General features: G+C 46.6%; 2 protein-coding genes across 29 annotated transcripts in view; one reads left to right on the forward strand and one right to left on the reverse strand.

Moving 5' to 3' along the window:
• MTMR3 (myotubularin related protein 3) overlaps nt 1-22,211 on the forward strand; it is a 143,654-nt gene that overhangs the window by 115,906 nt on the left and 5,537 nt on the right. For 8 of the 23 annotated variants that reach the window (XM_082354693.1, XM_082354697.1, XM_082354682.1 and 5 more), the window contains 10 exons: nt 2,730-2,925; nt 3,721-3,906; nt 6,518-6,688; nt 7,898-8,043; nt 8,811-10,224; nt 10,939-10,992; nt 11,339-11,449; nt 11,923-12,011; nt 12,762-12,788; nt 14,655-16,861. In XM_082354693.1, the coding sequence (XP_082210819.1) occupies nt 2,730-2,925; nt 3,721-3,906; nt 6,518-6,688; nt 7,898-8,043; nt 8,811-10,224; nt 10,939-10,992; nt 11,339-11,449; nt 11,923-12,011; nt 12,762-12,788; nt 14,655-14,826 (2,566 nt within the window). In that variant the 3' untranslated portion in view covers nt 14,827-16,861. Of the gene's footprint in view, nt 1-2,729; nt 2,926-3,720; nt 3,907-6,517; nt 6,689-7,897; nt 8,044-8,810; nt 10,225-10,938; nt 10,993-11,338; nt 11,450-11,922; nt 12,012-12,761; nt 12,789-14,654; nt 16,862-22,211 lie in introns of those variants that run through there. The other 15 variants (XM_082354702.1, XM_082354703.1, XM_082354684.1 and 12 more) reach the window with 11 other exon arrangements.
• Nucleotides 1-22,211, reverse strand: part of LOC309611018 (uncharacterized protein) — a 177,161-nt gene that overhangs the window by 9,273 nt on the left and 145,677 nt on the right. For 2 of the 6 annotated variants that reach the window (XR_014234283.1, XR_014234284.1), the window contains exon 5: nt 13,107-13,636. The exons of 1 other annotated variant lie outside the window; for it this stretch is intronic. The gene's annotated coding sequence lies outside the window, so the exon portion shown is untranslated. Of the gene's footprint in view, nt 1-10,230; nt 10,943-13,106; nt 13,637-17,657; nt 20,874-22,211 lie in introns of those variants that run through there. 3 more of the 6 variants (XR_014234281.1, XR_014234282.1, XR_014234285.1) reach the window with 3 other exon arrangements.

Genomic DNA, 22,211 nt, shown 5'->3' on the forward strand with positions numbered 1-22,211 from the left:
TCTTCCTTTTCTTCCACATGTTTTTGACTCAGAGTAACTTAATTCTTTGTTTTCTGACATCCTGTAGTGACACTTAACTTGCTATGAACTGGAATGTTTTACCATGAAGAGTAAAAATTTATTCATTATGTTCTGAAAAGGGTTAAACATTCTTTAAACTTGCCAGTAGGTCAGTTCCTTTTACATTTGCTTCTGATTTCTAAACTACCATCTTACTTACTAAGAACATTACCGTGATTTTTATTGCTTATTAAAAATGAATGGCTGGCATTTGCTGTGAGGAAGGTGAAATAACACTCCTCCCCCCAAGGGAACTGTTTGAATACAAGATAAATTAGGAGGAATGCTCTGTAAAACAAATATGGACAGATAAATATTTAAAAGCCCCTGTTTTACTGTTTCAGGAAGCCAGAAATGGTGCCAGAGAAGACAGAATTTTCTCTGTTCTGGTGTTTGTGCTAGATCCCATAGCTATTTCCCTGGGTTCTGTTCAGTAGATCTCATGATTGCATCAATTTTGCAGCATTGTTTGATTTATTAAATCAAATGGCTGCCTGAACCACTTGTACTAACTCCTGGTAGCAAATGATTAAATTCATCACATTTGCAATCAGCCCAGAGGGTGAAGCAGTTGTCCTTGGGGAAAAGCCTGACGGAAGAAATGAGATCGCTGCTCTGCTTTGGGGATTAGCAACTTGCATCTGCTATACATATTCAGAACCTAGCTAGTAGTACTCTTTCCTAAAGGGAGGGCATAGAAAGAGCCTGGCTGAGGATTCAGGAGATCTGCCACTAATTGACTGTGTGACTTAGGCCAGTGGCTTAATTCCTGTGGTTATCCGTTTTTCCTGTCTATAAAATAAAAGGGATAGAGTCAGTACTACCTGATCTCTAATATCTTCCATAAGTTAAAATTCTTTCTTAAAAAGCTGTTTTTTAAACTCTGAGTCAAGAAGATGTAATTAGCCCTTGCTTGGTCCAAATGAATGTCAGGGAGGAGGAGGGAGGTTGTAAAGGAAGAAGGAAATGCTTTGTCTGTATTTGGCAGCAAATCATAATGCAGTACTGAAGCTTCCCTTGTGGATAAAAAGAAGCTATGGGAGAGGCGGGACCAGCTTATAAGCGAGCCTCCTGACACTTGTTTGCGGCCATAGAGGGCTACAGCATGCTTAGGTTGCTACCTCAGCTTTTGAGAATAGGACAAGGGAGCCTGGAGTCTCAGCGCACCTCCTCCTTTGGCAGATTTTGGAGTGCAGCTCCTGTGTTAGGCATGGACGGAAGACACCAAGTGGTACGTAAGAATGATTCAGTCAGGTTCAAGAGAACCAGGTTCTCATTTACTGTTTCTCCAGAGGCCAGGAGATAAGTTAGTATTTGTTCTCCTAAGCCTCATCTTTTATTTTTTTTCAAGACTGTGTGAGGAATGAGAATAAATAATCAATCCACCAGCAAAAAGTGTTTCTCAGGTATTTAGTAGGACATAGAAGGTCTTGAGATAGAATTTTTATCCACAACTTAAAAAGTAGGAACCTTCAGTGTGTGCTAGGCACTGCACAAGGAGGGTATAGCTGTGCCTGAGACACAGTGTCTGCCCACTGAGGAGTCAGAGTCTGGTTGGTAGAACAAGCAAATCCATGTGAAGCCAGTGCTTATGCAGTACATTCTGATGTGTGTTTGCCTGGAAAGACCCTCTCTTTGGACTATTCCAAAAATTCATACTCATTCCCCAAGGTTTAATAAGCCTTTATAGGCTAGTCTTGGCAAAAGCCTTCTCATAGTCCCCTGACAGAAGTATTTATTCTCTCCTCAAACTCAGAGTTTGAAGGACTAGACTGTGGTCTTAACTACAAATCTGATCACATTTTGGAGAAATTGGAGCTTTTTGGGGGGGTTGGGGAGTAGAATTCATGACAGGGCACAAGAAATAAAATGTCAACACAGTTAAAAACCCATTTGTTATCAGCTTGTGATTATTCCCAAGGGGCCATTCTTGGGATCTGATACTTCCTGAAGGCCTTTCAAAAAAAGGTTCTTTTAGATCCCTGCTGAATCCAGTCAGTACTAAGCCCAGAAACTGTGTAGCCACAGGCGTACTAATTTGTGTTCTAAATCATTAGTGTGGGCCCATCCAGTTTTAATCCATAGACATTCAAGACTTGATCAGTGGTAGGTGTTGGGGTGTGGGTAGTAAGCAATGTTGTCTGCAGTGTTGGATGTGGCATCTAGCTTGTATCTTATTACAGACATACTTATATTTGAGTTTTCTTTACCTTTTTTTTTGAGAACTTGCTGGGCAGAGTTGCTGATCATTAAATATAAATATTTTCTCTTTTCCATCTCAGAGTGGCTGTGTTTTTTGTTTTTTGGTTTTTTTTGGAGAAGATTCCAGGAAGAGCTACTTTTCTTATACTGGGTAGATATACCTATTATGGACAAAAAAATATTAAATATTAATTCTCTCTGGGAAATAAGCTATAAGATTTTTGGAACAAAAGGTGGCCCTGTTAATTACTGTCCTATTTCGAAGGCTCTCCTCTATTGCATGGTAGGGCTTGGGTCTCATCCTTGTACATGCTTTGTAAACACAGAGATTTTCTGTTTGTTTTGGCAGTGTTTTATTTGGAAGGAAAAGTCTTTGGGAATTGCTTTTTAATATGACTGGTATTTGGCATGACCCAGTATATCATAAAAATCAGCATTTCCTATCCCCTTCTGTTTTATTTTTGTAGTTGGCTCTCAGCTCTTGAAAGTACAAAATGGCTCCATCACCTGTCTGTGCTTCTGAAGTCAGCACTTCTGGTAGTGCATGCTGTGGATCGTGATCAACGACCAGTGCTAGCACACTGCTCGGATGGCTGGGACCGCACCCCCCAGATTGTGGCATTGGCTAAGCTCTTGCTGGACCCTTATTACCGAACCATAGAGGTAGGATTTGACACTTTAGGATGAGTGGGGGAAACCTTGGAGAGTTTTATGATCAGTTTTGATTGAGGTGGCTAGGTCCAGTGAAAGTGAAATTTCTTTAGTTTTGAATCATTGCTCCTTTATCTTTAGCTAAATTGTTGTGGTACGTACCACAGTGCTTGTGCCTCTTAAAAGGGGATAGATTGTGGATAACAAGGTATTGAGAATACAGACATGTTTTCCTTTGCAGAGTATCTACTTGGATACCCCAGGAAAGTGGGGCTTCTATAGAAGGATCTTGACATGCTTATTATGGTAATGGGTCTGTATATCACCACAATGTTCTGTGGAGAAAGAACCCTATTGTGAAATAATCACCTATTGGGTTAAAGATATAAGAAAAACCATAAAGGTCCCCTAAAATATATGTAAATCTGGGATGGGGAAAGATTTTACAAACATGGCTTTGTAAGGATACCATGAAAGATAGAAATTAAAAAATAAAAAAGAAATTAAGGGGGAAAAAAGTATGACTTTTTTATAGTGAATGAAGGGCTAAAAATATAAATAGTCTCAACAAAGACTTAGATAAATGCTTAGTTACCACCCTTTTGATGATATGGAATGGAGTTGAGGGAATCGGGAAACTGCCCTAAGCCTGTGTCCCATCCTTTGGCCGTGGGGCTGGGTTAGGGGCTCCTGGTGGGCTTAGTGGGAGGGTGTTAAAAGGGATCACTGTTGGTGACATTAGGCTCAGGACAGTTATAGTTTGGATAGACAAGCACAAATGGGTCTCTCGTGGGTGCTTCCCCGCAGGGTTTCCAGGTCCTCGTGGAGATGGAGTGGCTGGATTTTGGCCACAAGTTTGCTGACCGGTGTGGTCATGGGGAGAACTCGGATGATCTGAACGAACGTTGTCCAGTGTTTTTACAGTGGCTTGACTGTGTTCATCAGCTTCAGAGGCAATTTCCGTGCTCTTTTGAGTTCAATGAAGCATTCCTTGTGAGTTTGGGCTTGTGATTCTTCGTTTTGGGGACCTTCTAAATTCATAGGGGTATCAATGCAAATGTTAGTGGGCCAGTTTTCACATGAAACTGCATCTTTTCTAGAATTTGAGGGGCCATTCTTCCATTTTTAATTAAAAAACAATAGTAATAAACAGGTGTTTGTTTATTTAGTGAATCCATGTGTACTAAGTTTACATAAACTTTGAGTTCTTCTAAATATAACTTTTAAAATGGACAGAAGCACACTAAACAGTAGTTAGAAATAGAAACAATAGATTTTCATCTGCTCCCTCCAGTCCATCTACCAACCCCCCTGCGTCTGTTCCACACTCTCTGCTCCCTGTCCTTTGAAGGAGGATGTACTATCCTTGCCCTCTTCCAGCCCCTCCTCCACTTGTGCACCAGCTTCCACCCCCCTCCTTTGCTCAGCTTCATGGCTTCAGCATTTCTCCTCCCTGCCCTCTGCGTCAGCCTATTTTCCTTTTTTACCAGATCATTGCCATCAGCATACAAGCATGGTATAGTGCCTCCTATTTCATCAAAACCATTTCTGGGTCCTGCATCCCCCTCTAGCTATTATCTCATTTTTCATACCTCATTTCTTCACAGCAGAGCTCCTCAAGTCTTGACATTTACTCTCTCAAACGCTTCTCCTCCCATTCTCTTTTAAACCTGGCCCAGTCAGGTGTTCACTCCACCACTTTACCAGAGCTGCTCTTGTTAAGGTCACCAGTGACCTTCACATTTCTAATCCAGTGATCAGTTTTCAATCACCCTTCTTTTTTTTAATTGCAGTATAAGTGATAGATAACATTATATTAGTTTCAGGTGTACAACAGTGATTTGATATTTGTATATATTGCTAAAAGATTACCACAAAATTCTAGTTAACATCTGTTACCATACATAGTTACAAAGTTTTTTTCTTGTGATGAGAACTTTTAAGATGTCCTCTCCTGGCAACCTTCAAATATACAGTACAGTATTACTAACTTACAGTCACCCTGCTGCACATCACATCCCACAACTTACTTATTTTATAACTGGAAGTCTGTACCTTTTGACTGCCTTCATCTTCTTTGATCCATCATTAAAATTTGGCACAATTTAATCACTCCTTTCTTGAAACACTTTCTTCAGTTGACTTCCAGCACACACTCTTAGTTCTCCTCCGCTTCACCAACTGGTCCTTTCTGTCTCCTTTGCTGGTTCCTCTTTCCCTCCCCACTTGTGAATGCTGGGAGTGCCCAGGGCTCAGCCTCCTTCTCTAGGGATTTCATCCAGTTTGTTGGCTTTAATTGCTCTCTGTGATTCCCACATGTATACGTCTTCAGCTCAGATCTCTCTCTCCACTTAACTCCAGGCTCTCATCCACTTGTGACTACTCAGTATCTCCACTTGGATGTCTTAATGGTATTTCAAACTTAACATGTTCAGAACTTAGTTGTTGATTTCCATATGGCTTCACCCCAAAACTGATCTTCCAGAAGTCTTCCATCTCACCAAATGGCAACTCAAACCTTCGATTCATTTAGGGCAGAAACTTTTATGTCATCCTCAACTCTCCTTTCTTTCATATTCCATATTCAGTCTGTCAGCAGATTCTGCAGCTCTGCTTTAAAAATATATCTAAAACCTGATAACTTATTGCTACCTGTGCTGTTCCCAGCACTAGTCTAAGCCACCACATCTCCTGTCCCAATTTCCGAGTCAGTCTAGCAGCCTGAGGGATCCTTCTAAAACATGATACAGACTGTATCATTCCTCTGTCAGGAAACCTCCAATGACTCTGCTTTTCACACAGAATAAAAGTCACAGTCCTTAAAATGGCCTGCAAGTCCTCCAAGGCTCTCTCCACAGTCCTTAAAATGGCCTGCAAGCCTGTCCAGGCTCATTTCCTCCCATCCTCCGCCTCATGCAATGTCTGTCAGTTCCTCAGAAGTTGCAATCCTGTACTCACCTCAAGGCCATTGTGCTGGCGGTTGCCTCTGCCTGGAGCAGCCTCCTCTCCCACCCCCGGCTGGTATAATCTGCTCTCTCACTTCCATCAGGTCTCTAGAGGCCAGTGAGCCTTCTCACGCTGCCCTGCATGTGCTCTGGCCCTCTTACCCTGCCTTATTGTCCATAGCACTGGTCACCCCTCCCCCCACAGCCAGAGTGAGCTCTACCAGGGCAGGAGAGCCGTCTTCTCACTGTTGCCTGTCCAGCACCCACAGAAACATTTGGGGTATGTGAGATGCTCAATAGCAACTTGCTGAATGAAAAGCTGTTTAGAAGTTCAGGCTTGGGTTGCACACTGACCTGCTCCTATGTCCAGTTTATATGGGTAGCTGTTAACTTGGGACCTTGGAGACTGTTTACAAGGGAGGCCAAGAGGATGGGGGTGCCAACACCCTGTCTTTGCTGTTTTGACTTAGGAGTGATGGTGGCTGGGGTTATGAGGAGTCTGCGATTGGGTGGCTTACTTGGGTCCCCCCCCCATCCTTACCAAGCGTGAACTGAAGTGCACATCAGGGGTGTTGGGGAAGGTGGCTTAGCTGGGCTGACCTTCCCCCAGAAAATGGTGTACCCATTGCTTGATTTTGCCTCATATTGGACTCCCACAGGTGAAACTGGTGCAGCATACCTATTCCTGCCTCTTTGGAACATTCCTGTGCAACAACGCCAAGGAGAGAGGGGAAAAACATACTCAGGAACGGACATGTTCTGTGTGGTCGCTGCTTCGGGCGGGCAACAAGGCTTTCAAAAACCTACTGTATTCCTCTCAGTCAGAAGCCGTATGTATTCTTTAGTCTTTTCTCCCTCATCAGCAGAATGAATTTGGGGATGGGGACATATGGGATCTTTTTTGAGAAGTGACTCTTGAAGGCATCTCAGTTGTCTCTGGATGGAGTAGTTCCATTTTTTCCCAACCACTCTGTCCTGAGAAAGGCCTGTTTTCTGGTTATTCTGCCCTGCTTCTGACTGCTCTTTGTTCAGGGTGGTTTGATTTAACAAACATCTCTAACTTTGCCACTCTAGACATGAATCTTTTCTGGCACCTCTGCCAGAGCTTAACTTATTTCTAGCATGTTCTGTCTAACAAGTGGAGGAGGCACTTAAGTTATTCCCTGGATGCCCCTGATAGCTCAGAAGGAGGTGCAGGCCCCCAGCACCCTTCCAGTGTCAACAGGCAATGATACCCATTGCAGCATCTGTCTCAGCAGAAAACTGTGTGTGACACCAGCAGTGTGTCTGTGTGATCCTCTGCTCACATGGAGAACTGGCAGGCCCTTTAAGACTTTGTTCCTCAAAGGAACACTTTCTGTTAAGCAGAGAAAAGGAGGCACTTATATCTATGCATTGGTACACAGTAATGTACACAGTAATGTTCCTTTTGTCAGAATGCATCTTAAGTTCTAAAGTCACAAGGAGGCTAATCAGAGGTTATATTGATTTGCTGGACTATTAATAAACCTCTTACTACAGTTAAGTAGTCCAAGGAAAGATTGAAGCTAGCTGCTTCTCTGTCTCCTGTGCCTGCTGGGGAAGTAACAGTACAGAAGAAAATTCCCTCCTTTTAACTTGATTAATTTAGATGATCCTATAAAACAGGTTTGACAGTGTGTTCTGAAGCCAAGCTTTTGTACTAGGGAACTATCACCATCTAGCAGAATGACTCATTTTCTTGTGCAGTAAAAGCAACAAATTAGGTTGAGAAAAGCCAGTCATTCAATAAAGGTGACCTAAGAAACAACTAATGAGAAATGGATTTAAAGAATTTTTTTTAGATTTTCATTCTCACAGAGGCTGTCAGGTGAAAAATGTCCCATCTACCCACCACCCCCCGTGATAGAGCTGCATCCACTCATGCTAATGCCCCCTGGAGATTGTACAGGACTGCTGGGTGTTCCTGCTTGGTGCTTGCTTCTTCACCCTCATTTCTAGACATTTCTAACAGACTTGTTGGAAGTTGTTTAAACCTGTGTCCACCGCTCTCTCTTCAGGTGTTGTACCCTGTGTGCCACGTGCGTAACCTGATGCTGTGGAGTGCAGTGTACCTGCCCTGCCCATCCCCGTCCACCCCCGTGGACGACAGCTGTGCACCATACCCAGCCCCTGGCACCAGCCCTGATGATCCACCTCTGAGTCGGTGAGCCTGGGGCTGATGCCAAGACTGCAGGTCCTTTGTGGGTTACTCCTGTGTTGGGATGCATCCAGGGATGGTTGGAGATCATGACATTGTCTGGTTCCACACATCTTTCTTAGATCTCTGAAGTTTTCTTAGGGAAGGTATAAGGGTTTTGGGCTATGAGGCTGTAAGAGCCTTGTTTCCTGAAGAGTACTGGGCCCTGTTGCTACATCACTCTCTTGCATGCACCAAGCAGTTTCTCAGTGATGGAGCATATCCTCTGGGTTCCTTGTGACCCTCTGGCTTGAGTTTCAGCCACTGCTCTGTGCTCCTGCCTGCCTGCTGTGACTTGCTGTCCTGGGCTTGAAAGGCAGATGCCGTCAGATGATAGACAGTCTGGCTTTGAGACCTATGAATTAGCTTTACTGAATGCAGACTGATGAATAATAATTTAAAATATTGTAATATCAGAAGATCAGCAGTGCTACTTTCCTCTGCCACTAATTGAGAAACACAGCAGTATCATGAAGAATATCTTTTTAAAATAGCATTTGCTATTAGCTTATTTGTATGTGTTGGGCATGGGGTAGGGATGGTGCCAGAGGAATAGAAGTACTCGTCCTGGAGCTCTGCCTTCCTGCAGTCTGAGCCTTACTCCAGATGCGCCATGGCTCCTTGAGTAGCCGTAATGGAGCCGTTTATGAAATGACTGCCTGTTAAAACCTGTTGTCTCCTACTTCCCTGTGAACAACCTCATATTCTCATTTCCCCCAAACTCCTTCCTTTAGGCTACCAAAGACTAGATCATTTGACAATCTGACCACAGCCTGCGAGAACACAGTGCCTCTAGCCAGCCGGCGCAGCAGTGACCCAAGCCTGAATGAGAAGTGGCAGGAGCACCGTCGCTCGCTGGAACTGAGCACTCTGGCTGGTCCTGGAGAGGAGCTTCTGGATCCTGACAGCCTGGGGAAGCCAGCCAAAGTGCTGGGTGGTGCCGAGCTGTCTGTTGCAGCTGGAGTAGCTGAGGGGCAGATGGAGAATATCCTGCAAGAGGCCACCAAAGAGGAGAGTGGGGTAGAGGAGCCTGCCCACAGGGGGATGCAGGAGGTCAAAGAGGAGGCTCTTTTAGAAGAGGGGAGCAGGGGGAAGACCCCTGAGCTCCCAGCCATTGTGCTTCATCAAGAGCCAGAACTGGGTGATGCTGCTCTAAGGAGCCATCCAGGCACCAGCCTTCTTGTGCTCTCACAGGGTATTCCTGAGCAGCAGGGTGGGCACAGTATTCTCCCCAGTTCTCTACAGGAGCCCCCCCAGGGAGAGGATGCCCAGGAGGTCCCTGTGGAACAGTCTCGAATAGGAGCTATCACACAGGACAGGGAGGAAGCAGTCCTTCCAATCTCAGTAGATGTAAAAGTTGGCTCTGGTACCTCACAGTCAAGTTCTCTGCCCTCCCAAGTTTCATTTGAGACCAGAGGACCAAACGCGGATAGTTCCATGGACATGTTAGTGGAAGATAAAGTGAAGTCAGAAAGTGGTCCCCAAGGCCATGATAAACCTTGCTTACCTGCCAGGGTAAGCAGTGGCAGGTTCAGTGGCAAGGAGGAGCTTCCTCAAGCCATGGAGCCCAGGCCTTCAGAGAGGAGCCTGGCTGAGAGGCCCCAAGTGGGATCTCTGGTGTATAGGACTTCCCCCAGCGGCACCCAGAGCCCAGCGCATTCTCCTTGTGCCTTGCCTTTAGCCGAATGTAAAGAGGGGCTTGTGTGCAATGGTGCTCCAGAGACTGAAAATAAGGCCTCAGAGCAGCCCCCAGGGCATAGTACCCTCCAGAAGTACCCTACCCCCAATGGGCACTGCGCCAATGGGGAGACTGGTAGGAGCAAGGACTCACTGAGCCGCCAGCTGTCTGCCACAAGCTGCAGCTCTGCCCACTTACACTCGAGGAACTTGCACCACAAGTGGCTGCACAGCCACTCGGGGAGGGCGTCTGCAACTGGCAGCCCTGACCAGCCTTCCCGCAGCCACCTGGACGACGACGGCATGCCTGTGTACACGGACACTATCCAACAGCGCCTGCGTCAGATTGAGTCGGGCCACCAGCAGGAAGTGGAGACCTTGAAGAAACAAGTCCAGGAGCTGAGGAGTCGCCTGGAGAGCCAGTACCTGACCAGCTCCCTACGCTTCAATGGGGACTTTGGGGATGAAGTGGTAAGTACACCATGGTGCCTCCATAGCTGCACAAGGAGACAGGGCACACTGAGCCGGGGCGCCCTTTGTACAGATTTCTGAAAGAACTGGAAAGTTCCAGAATTGAGAGAGGCTGGAGATCAGCCTCAGCCAGGTGATTGGCAGTTCTTCTTTTTCTTTCCTGTCTTGCTTACTTTCCACAAGTATCCTGTCTAGACAGAATAAGGAAGAGAGTTAGCACTCACTATGTGGTTGGTCAGTTCTCTTTCGAGAGAGGATCATGCCTTGAGAAAAGCGTGAACTCCTGGGCAGAATAACATTTGTAGGGCAATGTCAAATATGCCTGTGAAATCATAGTGCCTGTCCTACCCCAGTAGCTAGGGAACAATTAGCCGCTGCACCCCACCCCCCAACCCCCAAACATAACATGGGCTGTAGCTGTGAAGGTTTAGTTCTTTTTAAACGGATATTTGTACCTACCTTGCGGCAGGTGATGGCAGTAGAAATGGGGATAGGTAGCACTGTTGGGAGTTAGCACTGATGGAGACTGGTGACCGGAGTGGTGGTACCTGAGGGGAGGGTCTCAAGGAGGCAGTCTCAACGTGATTAAGGACAAGCGTGAGTCTGGCTCTGAAGCAGTCAGCGTACATTAAAGGCGGGCTCGTCCAATGACTTTCAATTCAAACTGACTTGGTTTTTCCTTTATACTAATGATGGTTTCTCATTTTCCCAAAGAGTCCTTCAGAGAAAGGAGGACATGCCCAAAGCACTCAGTTTCAACACACACATGTAAGTGGCAGGGTTGGATTTACAGGCCCCCTGGAGCAGCTGACACTGAGTTCCCACTTCATCCTGGTCATTTCTGCCCTACTCACTTCCTGGAACCCGAGGCCTATCTTTCCATGCCAGAATCCCTGCACATAACCTTAGATCTGTGTATCTCTCTTCCAGCTGAGCTCAGCTCTGTCTCTGAACCTGCTCAACCCAATTCTTGATGGCTGAGGCACCTAGAGATTCAGCAGCCCTAACACCCAGGCCCGCCCAAAGTCCCCAGTGCTCCCTTCTTTGCCAAGCCCTTTCTTCTTCTGGGAGGAGACCAGGTTCATTCTGTTCAGCTGTGTTTGTTTGCCAACAGACTTCAATTCCTGACTCGGAAAGCATTCTGGATCAGAACTGTTTGTCTCGCTGCAGCACAGAGATTTTCTCTGAAGCCAGCTGGGAGCAGGTGGATAAACAGGACACGGAGGTACAGGCTCAGCCCCTGTTCTGAGTGCCACCCATGCAACTGTTTTGCAGTTCTTCTCTACCCCCATCATCCATTCCCCCTGCCCCTGGCTAAGGAATGACCACACAGCACACTTAGCCTTGAGCCTCTCTGAATCTCAGCACCTATGAATTCCCATCAAGCCTAGAATTTCTCAGCAGGGGAGATGCAGCAGGCCAGCCCTCTCTCCTCATTGCCTCTATGAACTGGAGCCTTGCCAGCTCTCATAGCGACCCAGGGTGCTGTTGCCTGCCACTTGATCTCAGGAGAGTTTGGAGTCCCCTCCAGGGAAACGATTTGGACGCCTTTCTTGTACTGCTGACATCAGACCTGATGGGCTGGTGCCACTGGAGCCAGTGTGGTCCTTGTGACTCTTGCTGCCCCCAGCATGGCTCTGTTGGCTCCGGCTGGATGGCCCATCTCCTGTCACTAACCTGGCCTCATCCGTTTTACAGATGACCCGTTGGCTCCCTGACCACCTGGCCGCCCACTGCTATGCATGCGACAGCGCCTTCTGGCTTGCCAGCAGGAAGCACCACTGCAGGTGCCACTGGGAGGGTGTGGTGGGGTGGGTGGGGGTGTAGAGGCTGAGGTTTGGTCCACAGAGCCTGCAGATTTGAAAGATGCAGTCAGCTGGCTGGCAGTGTTCTGAGGCAGACCCCAGGGTCTACAGGACCCTGACTCACCTTTTGTGCCTCTGAAATTGGTGTTTGCAGAACTGCACTGGGTGTCTTTCTTCCATTTTAGAGTGATCGTAAGTTTTGAAAATGATGTCCCTTTTTTATTTTGCTTCCTGGATTGGTGGAGCAACTGCCGCCACCACCCACACCGCCATTTCTTATTCCTAGAATACAATTTCTTCCCATTCAGCACGGCTGCTGTGAGCAAAGACAGTTTTCCTGCTGTGGGCAGGGAACTTCGTTTTCCTACTCCTTACCCCCGCTCCCTGACCACATACTTATTGGTTGGAGGACTAGTGGGAATAGCTTAGGGTATAGTCTTCAATCCATAAGGCTCCTGACTTCTTTCTTCCTTCTGGGTTGGGGTAGTGAGTGGCTAAGGATGCTTTGCCCCAGCTGGGGTGGTGACTGGAGGATGTTCAGTGTTCTTGGGGTAGGACTTTTATCTGAACTGTGTGACATAGCCCACCCACATGAATGGACCTGGATTGAAAATGGAACCACCTCTTTGTCTAGTGATGATGCTTCTAGGACTGTGTATCTCCCCACCCTCACCCCAAGCCCAAATGTCTTTAGTTGACTTCTTCTCTGAGCTCTTTCTCCCCTCCTTGCAGGGACATTGACCGTGTTGATCAAACGTGGTGAGCATTTGCAACAACCTGTCTGTGATTTCTGCACACCTACAGTAACTTCTCCACACTAACGCTACCATTTCCCCCTCTCTGCACTCATTGGGATGAAGCTTGGGGCAGGAGTGCAGGCAGGCAAGCAGGTGGGCTTGGGTGGGGTGGGGAGACCACAGCAGCTAGCTGAGGAGACCATTACAGCTGAGTCAGGTTGCAGCCGTGGTTGCCCCTGCTGACTGCATAGGTCAGCCGAGCCATCTTGCCTATGGCAAGAAGCGGTGCTTCAGCAGGGGCTGGTCTTGTGGAATAGCCAGTTGAGGGGTTTTAGAGCTATTTTGTTTGGGTCAGTCATTCACTTAGATGCCAGAATGATGCTTGTGACTTTCAAGTCAAACAGCATGACTGCTTTTTCTAAAAAAAAAAAAAAAAAAAAAGCCCAGGACTGAACAGAGGTGGTCTTTCCAGAGAACTGTTAGCATTGAAGACTTAAGGGAAAACTCCACTTAGGGTCTATCAGGATCCCCTGAAAGAAGTCAGATAGAAAAGCTTAACTCATCAAATTCATGTCAGGCCTTTAAGCTGAATTCCAGAAGGTATGTTAAATAAATGTACACATCTAGAAATAGATTTAGGTAATTTTTCTCTGTAACCACAGTTGTTGCTGACTCATGCTTTTCAGAAACAGAGTTGTGAAGTACTCACTGCATTCTAGCAGATGAAGTCTTGTGTTTGTTTTAATTCTGTCTTTCCATTGCTCCTTGTCTAGCCTTTTCCTTTTGCCGGTGGTATTTTGTTGCCAAAGGGTATTCAGTATTCTCTCTTCTGTGCTTAAGTGGTCCTTAATCCAGCAGTGGGTTTCCTTTCTGAGGAGCATAAATGAAAAAGTAGTGAGTGATGCTGGCTAAGGAGGAGGATTTCCTTTTAGATGCTTGCCCCAAGTCTTTGGCGGGCTGCATCAGACTCTTCGGAGTCTCCTATTCTAGGGCCTCCCCAGAGTGGGGTGGGGTTGTAAGGTGAGCAGAAACTCATCCTCTGCCAGTTCCCTTTCCTGGTAGTGTGAAGGGCATCAGTTTGGGTGTGCAGACCTTTGCTGCACAGGCGCATCAGAGCTGGGCTTTCAAATGGAGGAGTGGAGAGAGGCCGGGGGCCTGGGTGCAGTCAGGCCTTCAGGTAGAGCTGATATTCCCTGGAGATGCATGGGGGCAGGGGAGTGACCCATTGTCAACTCATCCTTGTCTAATAGGGGGTGTGTGTGCACCTGTGTTCACCTGTGCTCTTGTCTTTTCACCCTGAGCATGTGTCACTGGTTGCTTGTCTCCTGGCTTCGCATGCTGGCAGCAAAAGCAGTCCTAGATGGCAGCAGTCAATTCTTCGTGTTGTTGCCTCTGAGCCTTTGGGCAAGGCTCCTCACTCCCCAGCTGGGCTGGGAGTTTCTCTCATCTGATTAGCCTAGAGGCAGTTCCATTGGACTCCGGCCTCTCTATGATCATAAGCTACAGAGAGGCCATTGCCCAGGTGGGTGAGGCCACGGAGTTTTCCTGGGCCAAGACTTGGCTGCTAGCTCAATGGCCTTCTGCCCTGGGCTCATTTGTTTTGGATCTCTCTTGAGCAGCATCTACCTGACACCTTGTAACCTTGAGCCATAGTGGTGAGGCAGCCAGGTGTCCTTGGCCCTAAAGTGAAAGTGGTGTGCAATTGTGCTAGGGAGCGGTCCCCTCCCTTCCTGGCTTCTTCCTGGGTTTAGACAAACGAGAGTGTTTGATATTAGAGGAGTCTCCGGCACATCTGAATCGTGTACAGAGAAGCGCTGTCTTCTGAAGTTGGTTTCTCCACCCCGTGTCTGCTGACACTAATGCTGTTTTTGTTTCTGCTCATCTCAAGGAATTGTGGGAACGTATTCTGCTCCAGTTGTTGTAACCAGAAGGTTCCAGTTCCCAGCCAACAGCTCTTTGAACCTAGTCGAGTGTGCAAGTCTTGCTATAGCAGCCTGCATCCCACAAGCTCCAGCATTGACCTTGAACTGGATAAGCCCATTGCTGCCACTTCAAACTGAAGCTCAGTGACCTGGGGCGGGCAGAGGCCAAGCTGCTGTTCCTCTGACAGGCCCACAACAGCCTGGGCAGACTGAGAGGCCCATGCACTTTGGAATGGGGACATGGAACCAACTGTGCAGAGTGATGGAAATTTGGGATGTACCACTGGATTGTAGATTGATCTCTCCCTCCCCAACCCACCCTTTTTTTTCCTCTCCATTTTCTATCCCCCCTCTGCCTCCAAAAATGAGACAAGTACCCTGTTTATCTTTTTTTTTTTGGATGGAAGACCAGAGGTTGCCAGGCCCCCTATAACTGTTGAGCTGCCTGCTGTCAGGCGATGCTGAGGGGTGGCTTAGTTCCTCAGGCTGGGACGGAGGCTGGTTGAGTCAGGAGTGGAGGCCTGAGATAGAGAGCAGGGAATAAAGCCAGTGCTGACGTTTGTGACCTTTCCTCGTATCACTGCCACATCAGAGCTGATTGGATTGGAAAAACCTTTGCTGCTGAGGACGCTGAAAGCATCTGCTCTAAGAGCAGTGCCCCAGGTGCCCTCTCCCTTCCGAGAGGGACTGGGCTAGTCCCACCCAACACGGGATTGGAGTTTGGAGGGAGGCGCACAGGCACATAGTAAGTGGGACCCCTTAGGTGCCCCCACCCCGTTTGGGGAAAGAAGGGGTACACTTGTGAGGCAGGGAGAGGGCTGGGAATGGGTGGCTGGCATATTCTCCCCCATGGGATTCTCTTTTTAACTTGACCCAGATTGTCTAGGGCTCCCCTCACTGTCAATGGTCTGCCCCCCTCAGCCAGGCTGTGTGGCGCTTCCCACCCTCAGGCATAGGGTGCAGACTGGCCAGAGTGCAGTATTCTGCTGCCGTGGTCAAGGCCAAAGTATGCCCTGAGCCTGGAAGCCCCTTCCGGGTCCTGGTCCCCCGAACAATCTCTCTTCCTCGGCTAGCACAGGGAAATCCAGACTCAGGGTTCCAAAAATTCCCCACTCCCAAACCAATCATGGATCTCCCCCTTTAGGGGTAGAATCAGCCTTTCAGATGGCAGTGTCTGGAGAAGGGAGCATGTCCCATAGACTCAGCCTTCCTCTGCCTCCCCTTCTTGGAGCAGTGGGAAGGGCCCAGCGGTCCCACTGCCCTGCTCCTGTGCTGCTGGTCAGCAGTGAGGGGCCACTTGGTGACTCTGCAGGGCTCCTTAGAGAAGTGACAAAGCCCGTAGGAGATGCAAGGCACCTTTCCTTAGTAAGCTTTGATGGGGTCCAAAAAGAGCCTTATTTAAATCAAGACTATTTGTGGTGGAGGTGGGTATGGAGAAGATTGGAGAGGAGTTTAGGTTTGTGCTTTGTGATCTTGGCATCCATGTTTTGTGCCTGCCCTCCCTCTCGGGGGAAGGGCCATGCTTGGCTCTGCTAAAAGCTGCTAACTGGTAACAGGGCGGATTGTGGTGGGCAGTGGGGGTGAGGCCTGAGAACTCTCCTGACCCTTTGGAAGCAATTCCCTAGCTAAGGGCAAGTTGTCTCTCAGGAAGGTGGCTCCTGTGTGTGCCTGGGTGTAGATAAGATGTGGGCCAGAAGCCTTCCCTGGAGCTGTCAGTCCAGGCAAAGCCAAGAGCATCTGAGTGCGTCTCTTGACTTCCCAGTGGCAGGAGGTTGCTCAGAATCTGAATTTAGTGAAACAGGGTGTAAGTTCTTCGCACTCTGTGTGGTCTGGCCTTGCAGGTAGGGAGAAGTCAGTCTAACTGAAGATTGTGCAGGTCCTAGTGACGGGTGCCAAGAGGTTACGATACGGGTTTCTTGGGTCTGATGTACAGTGTGAATAAATGCTTGCAGCTCTTAGCCCTTTTTTGATCAATGAAGCACTTTTTTATTAATATTTTTCTTTGTATGTAAAGGAGGAACCGTAACTCTCCGTAGCTGTATATATAACCCTTTTCTCCTAAAGAGGAGTTGGTCAGTGCTCCTATATTTTTCATTTTTTGTCAAAGAAGTAAATACTTTAGAACTGTTAAATATATAAATAAAGTGAATAAAGTTTAGTGTTCCGCATGGTAGCATTTGCTAACACGTTCTAATTCTTTTCCCTGTGGTTTATTCCCCTTCACCCCATTTCCCTCTTACACAGAAGCAATTTGAGGTGCTGCTGAGAAAGTTAACTTTGGCAAAGGAAAACTGATTTCTTTTCAACTCTGGACCTTGGCAAGGAGCCGCACCACAATACCCACACACTGCAACACATTTCCTCGATGGTTTTTGCTACTAACATCTCCAAAGCTAAAAAGGCAAAGCAGTCTGACATCTTAACAATCAGCCGTTCTTCCTTATCTGAAGAACTGAGTGTCAACAGTAATTAAAACTACCTCTGTCCTCCAGGCTCGCTTTTTTTTTTTTTGCTGTTGCTTTGATTTTAGCCAGTGCTCTGGCCCCTTAACCCCACGCAGGGAGCAACAGCTGCACCTGTAGCAGCAGGTAAGCACTGAGGCATGCGTGCAGTGGAGACTGAAAGGAGGTTTTGCGGGGAGGGTGGCTAGAAAGTGCCTCTGCTCTGCCTGTCTTGGATGAGAGAATTACGGGTGGGCAAAGAGACCTTGGGGCAGAAACTGAATTGGATGTGAGTGGATTGTGTGCCTAACTAGAGGTCTCCTTCCTCCTCCCACACAGAGGGAGGAACCTCTGCTCCTTAGATCTGCAACCAGCCGAGGAGGCCGTAGTCTCTAGTCACTTCCGGACTAGTTCTTGTTCTTCGCGGAGGTGGATTTTCTTTCCTGTGTCACTCTTGGGCACCCTTCCCATCCCGTGGGCCTGTGGGGGACGTAACGTTATGCAGTTCTTCCTGAGGGAAGGTAGGTACTGAGTAACGCCCAGCTCTGGGGTTGCCAGCCTCACATCTGTGGTGAGTTGGGGGCTCTGATGAGTGACCTGCTCTGAGCTACCGGAGAGCCTTCCAAGGTCACTTTCTGGATGTACTCACTTCCTGAAGTACACACGCACTTAAAAACAGCTCAGCTGGTTCCAGTCTGAGAGCTGTGTGTGCCATCTGGCAGGTGTTTGAGAACTAACTTGTCCTCTGGGAGGAGAAGGTGCCACTTCAGCTGCCTTCAGTCCATCTGGGAGCCAAGTCGGTGCTCAGACCAATTTGTAAAAGCCTGAGTTGTGTCACAGCCAGTGTGTGTCTACACAGAGCTCCTGTTGTGCCTGGGGGCTAATGCTTAGCCCTTGGCAAGTTAAAAACACTTGTAGAATCTAGCAAGGCTGTTGGGTCCATAGAGGGGGAGTTACTGGCGTTAGGGAAGATGAAGAGCCAGGTGCTGGTGAGACCTGCACAGTGCAAGTCAAGGCAAGGCACTGCCCTGTGGAAGAGGGCGGTATGTGAAGAAAAGCTGTTATCCGAGGACACAGCCAGATTTCTTCAGGCTGTCACATGGAGATACTTGGTCTAAGCAGTGGAGTACTAATGGTGACCTTGAGATGCCAGGATGTCCTCTTCATCTCTGAATTCTTCCCTTTTTTCTATACTTTGGTGTCCTTAATCCCAGTCCAAAAAATGATAGGACTGCCTTAATCCACTGAGACTTTCTAGTAAAGGTGTACAGAAAATTTTTTCTTTATTTTGCTAATATGCTCATTGTTCATTTCTATGTTAGAGAATAATATTCTAAGAATTAAAAAGGTACTGTGGCAGATTTAAAGGGGAATGAACAAAATGCTGCCCCAGAGCATTTGTTAATTTCCAGCTATTAAAAAATATCAAAATGGGAATTGAGGATAAACCCTAGAATATGGTTTCAGGCCACTGTCCTTGAGACAGCTGATATACTTGGCCGCTGCACATGAGGCTGGGAGATCGTTAACTGTAGCCATGACCTCTACTGATGTCTTAAGAACAAGGGCTGCTTTGAAGGTGCTGTTGCAGGACTTTTCATTTTGCTGGTACCTGTTCAAGTGATCTGTCTCCAGGGCTGCAGCTGTACCCACCCGACTGCACTAGCTGAGGGTAGGGTTAACAGTGAGTGAAAGTGGGCCTGGACTGTGGAGCAAAATGACTTGACTTTCCATTTGGAGTTTGGAAAATATGGCAGGAGTCCCAGCTGTTTAATTTCTAGTCACATTTTCTAAGAACATTTGTTCGAAGTCGATGTTACTGATGAGATGTCTGGAGGGCAGGACCAGAATGTGTGAGAGGCATCTAGCAGGAGTAGGAGTCTCCCTGCCCCCGGTACACAACCACACTGACACTTTGGTCCTCTCCCTTGTGTGGAGTTCATCTGCTGCATATTTGTGCAGATAACCAGCTGCCTCCCTGGTTGAACAGGGCTCTTCCAGACTAGGCAGTTGTTGGAGGCATGAGGAGGAAAGGGAAGGGGTACCCTCTGAAGTAGGAATTACAAAGTTTTTTAATGCTGCTGTTGCATTTTATTTACCACTTACTGTCTTTTCTATCATATCGAAGTTCTTAGCGTCTCTTATAGTGCTCATAGCAGTTGCATTTCAGTTGTATTTTCAGTGAAATTTGTTTTACATTGGCATTCAAAATTGACCTTTCACTGCTTCCTGACTGGTTTAAGATTTTTTTTTTTTTTAATGCAAACTGAACCCATGAGGCTTGGATTCTGGTTAAAAACACCGTGTTGCTGCTGACAGTAGTGCCCACTGTTGTAACAGCACTGATTCTGCTATAGCCTCCGTGACCATGTAAACTAAGTAAATGTCGTTTTCACCCACAAACTGTTGTTCAGCCCCTTGCCACTGTGGTTCTCTAGTCAGTCTTGTGACCAGTGTTTTAGGTGCATGGGATAAATCAGCTCCACCCCTTAGTCTGTTCAAGAGACAGGGAAGGGCCTGGCCAGGAGGGGGCAGCAGGAGTCAGCATCTGTGTTTCAGAGGCCTGGGACTTGAAATCCTGATATTAGAGGTAGGGGGGAGGGACCTTAGATAGTGTAGTTTTGTGGTTTTCATGCTGTTCTGTGGGGAGCGAGCCTTCAGTCCCATTCAGTATTAGGCTTCCAAGTAAGATGTGATTTGAAGAAAGGTTTCGATGATTAAAATGAAAGTCTGAAATCACTGATTTAATCCAACCTCCTGATTTTTTTTAATTTAATTTTTTATTTTTTACAGTAGGTCCTTGTTGGTTATCTGTTTTAAATATAGCAGCGTGTACATCTGAATCCCAAACTCCCAATCTATCCTCCCCCCCACCCTCCCCCAAGTTCATTCTCTAAGTCTGTGAGACTGTTGTGTAAATAAGTTCATTTGTATCTTTTAGATTCCACATGTATATGATATTTGTCTTTCTCTGACTTACTTCACCTAGTATGATAATCTCCAGGCCCATCTATGTTGCTGCAAATGGCATCATTTCATTCTTTTTAACTGACTAACATTCCATTGTACCACACCTTCTTTATCCACTCATCAGTCGATGGACATTCAGGTTGCTTCCATGTCTTGGCTATTGTAAACAGTGCTGCAACGAACACTGGGGTGCTTGTATCCTTTTGAACCATGTTTTTCTCTGGATATAAGCCCAGGAGTGGGATTGCTAGATCATGTGGTAGCTGTCATTAGTTTAAGGAACCTCCATACTGTTCTCCACAGTGGCTGTACCAATGTATATTCCCACCAACAGTATAGGAGGGTTCCCTTTTCTCCACACCCTCTTCATCATTTATTGTTTGTAGATTTTTTGATGATGGCCATTCTGTCCAGTGTGAGGTGATATCTCATTGTAGTTTTGATTTGCATTTCTCTAATAATTAGCCATGTTGAGCATCTTACCATGTGCCTTTTGGCCATCTGTATGTCTTCTTTGGAGAAATGTCTATTTAGGTTTTCTGCCTATTTTTTGATTGGGTTGTTTGCTTTTTTTTGACATTGAGCTGCATGAGCTGTTTGTATATTTTGGAGACTAATCCCTTGTCAGTCGCACTGTTTGCGAGTATTTTCTCCCATTCTTTGGGTTGTCTTTTTGTTTTCTTTGTGGTTTCCTTTGTTGTGTAAAAGCTTTTGAGTTTAATTAGGTTCCGTTTGTTTATTTTTGTTTTTATTTCCATTACTCTGGGAGACAGACTGAAAAAGATATTAATGCAATTTATGTCAGTGTATTCTACCTATGTTTTCCTCTAAGAGTTTTATAGTATCCGGTCTTACATGTAGGTCTTTAATCCATTTTGAGTTTGTGATATTTTGTTGAGAAAACCAAGTTTCAGGGAGCAGCAAAGATTCATCCACAGTTACCAGTGAATAAACGGAAGAATTTGAATAAGAAACATTCTCTCCTCCCCCCTTCCCCTCAGTGCTCTTGGGTTTCCAGAAAGCAGCCTTAGATAAATAGTTACTCTAACCTGGTTCTCTTTGAGTTAGCCAAACCAGAAATCTTGGAGAAGAGCTTAGTAGTCATTACCAGAAGGCTTAAACTGTGAGCCCTCCTCTCCCTGGTAACCAAAATCAAAAGGCTTTGATATTGTAATGCAGTATTTTTGTTTTTCTTTTAAACCTTTCATGTACATAAAAAGTGTTAATAGCATGAACTAAGTTCAGTCATGTCTTAAACTAGTGGGGTGGCAAGGGTGGGGGGGGCAGCATTTTTGACTAGTGCAGATGGGTTAGTTGTGAGCTATCATCTCAGTGTCCAATTTATATCCGATTTTGTTTGGTATGGTATGGAGGAAAAAAAATCCTGATTTTTATCTGTATAAGTGGAAATAGTCATAGGTTGTCTGCAATCTCTAGTTATGGACAAAACTAGATACTTGAAAAGAAAAAGAGGAATATCCAATACCTGCTTTCAGCCCTTATCCTCCATATATCAGGTGAGAAACACACAAAGGTTATAATCACTAAAATTGTACTATGGTGAGAGCCATAGCACTGAGTTTGCAGCTGGGTGTGGCAATCCCAGCACCAGGCTTGCACCTTCTGCATCAGTGACCCCTGAGAAGCCCACACAAGCACAATAATGGAGGCCTTACCTAAGGTCTCAGGCAGCCTAAGCAACGCATGTTTTACATCTGAGTGTACGTGTTACGGACGACTTTTAATATTTAAGATGACACTTGAAGCGAATGTTTGCAGGGAACCTCTGAAGCACTGCCACAAGAGCCAGTTTCAAAACCACTCGTTTAGTGGAAAGAACCTGGGGTTTCTGAGCCCACAAACTTGGGCTGGAATCCAGCCCCGCAGCGCCAGCTGAGTTGCCCGTGGGTGGTGAGGAACTGAGCATTTCCTTATCTAGAGCAGAGCACTGGCCACAAAGAGGGGGTTGACGGTGAGTGCCTAGAAAGCGCTCCCCTTTCCACCGTCCATAAAATGAGGTGACATTTCTGTCTGGCTGCTGGTGGACATTCTGAATGGTCAGAGCCAGACAGGGCTTTTGTCCCACCATGTATTAAAACTAGAAGACGACTG

Source organism: Balaenoptera borealis (genome assembly GCF_965194805.1).
Source record: "Balaenoptera borealis genome assembly, chromosome: 14".
NCBI lineage: Eukaryota > Metazoa > Chordata > Mammalia > Artiodactyla > Balaenopteridae > Balaenoptera > Balaenoptera borealis.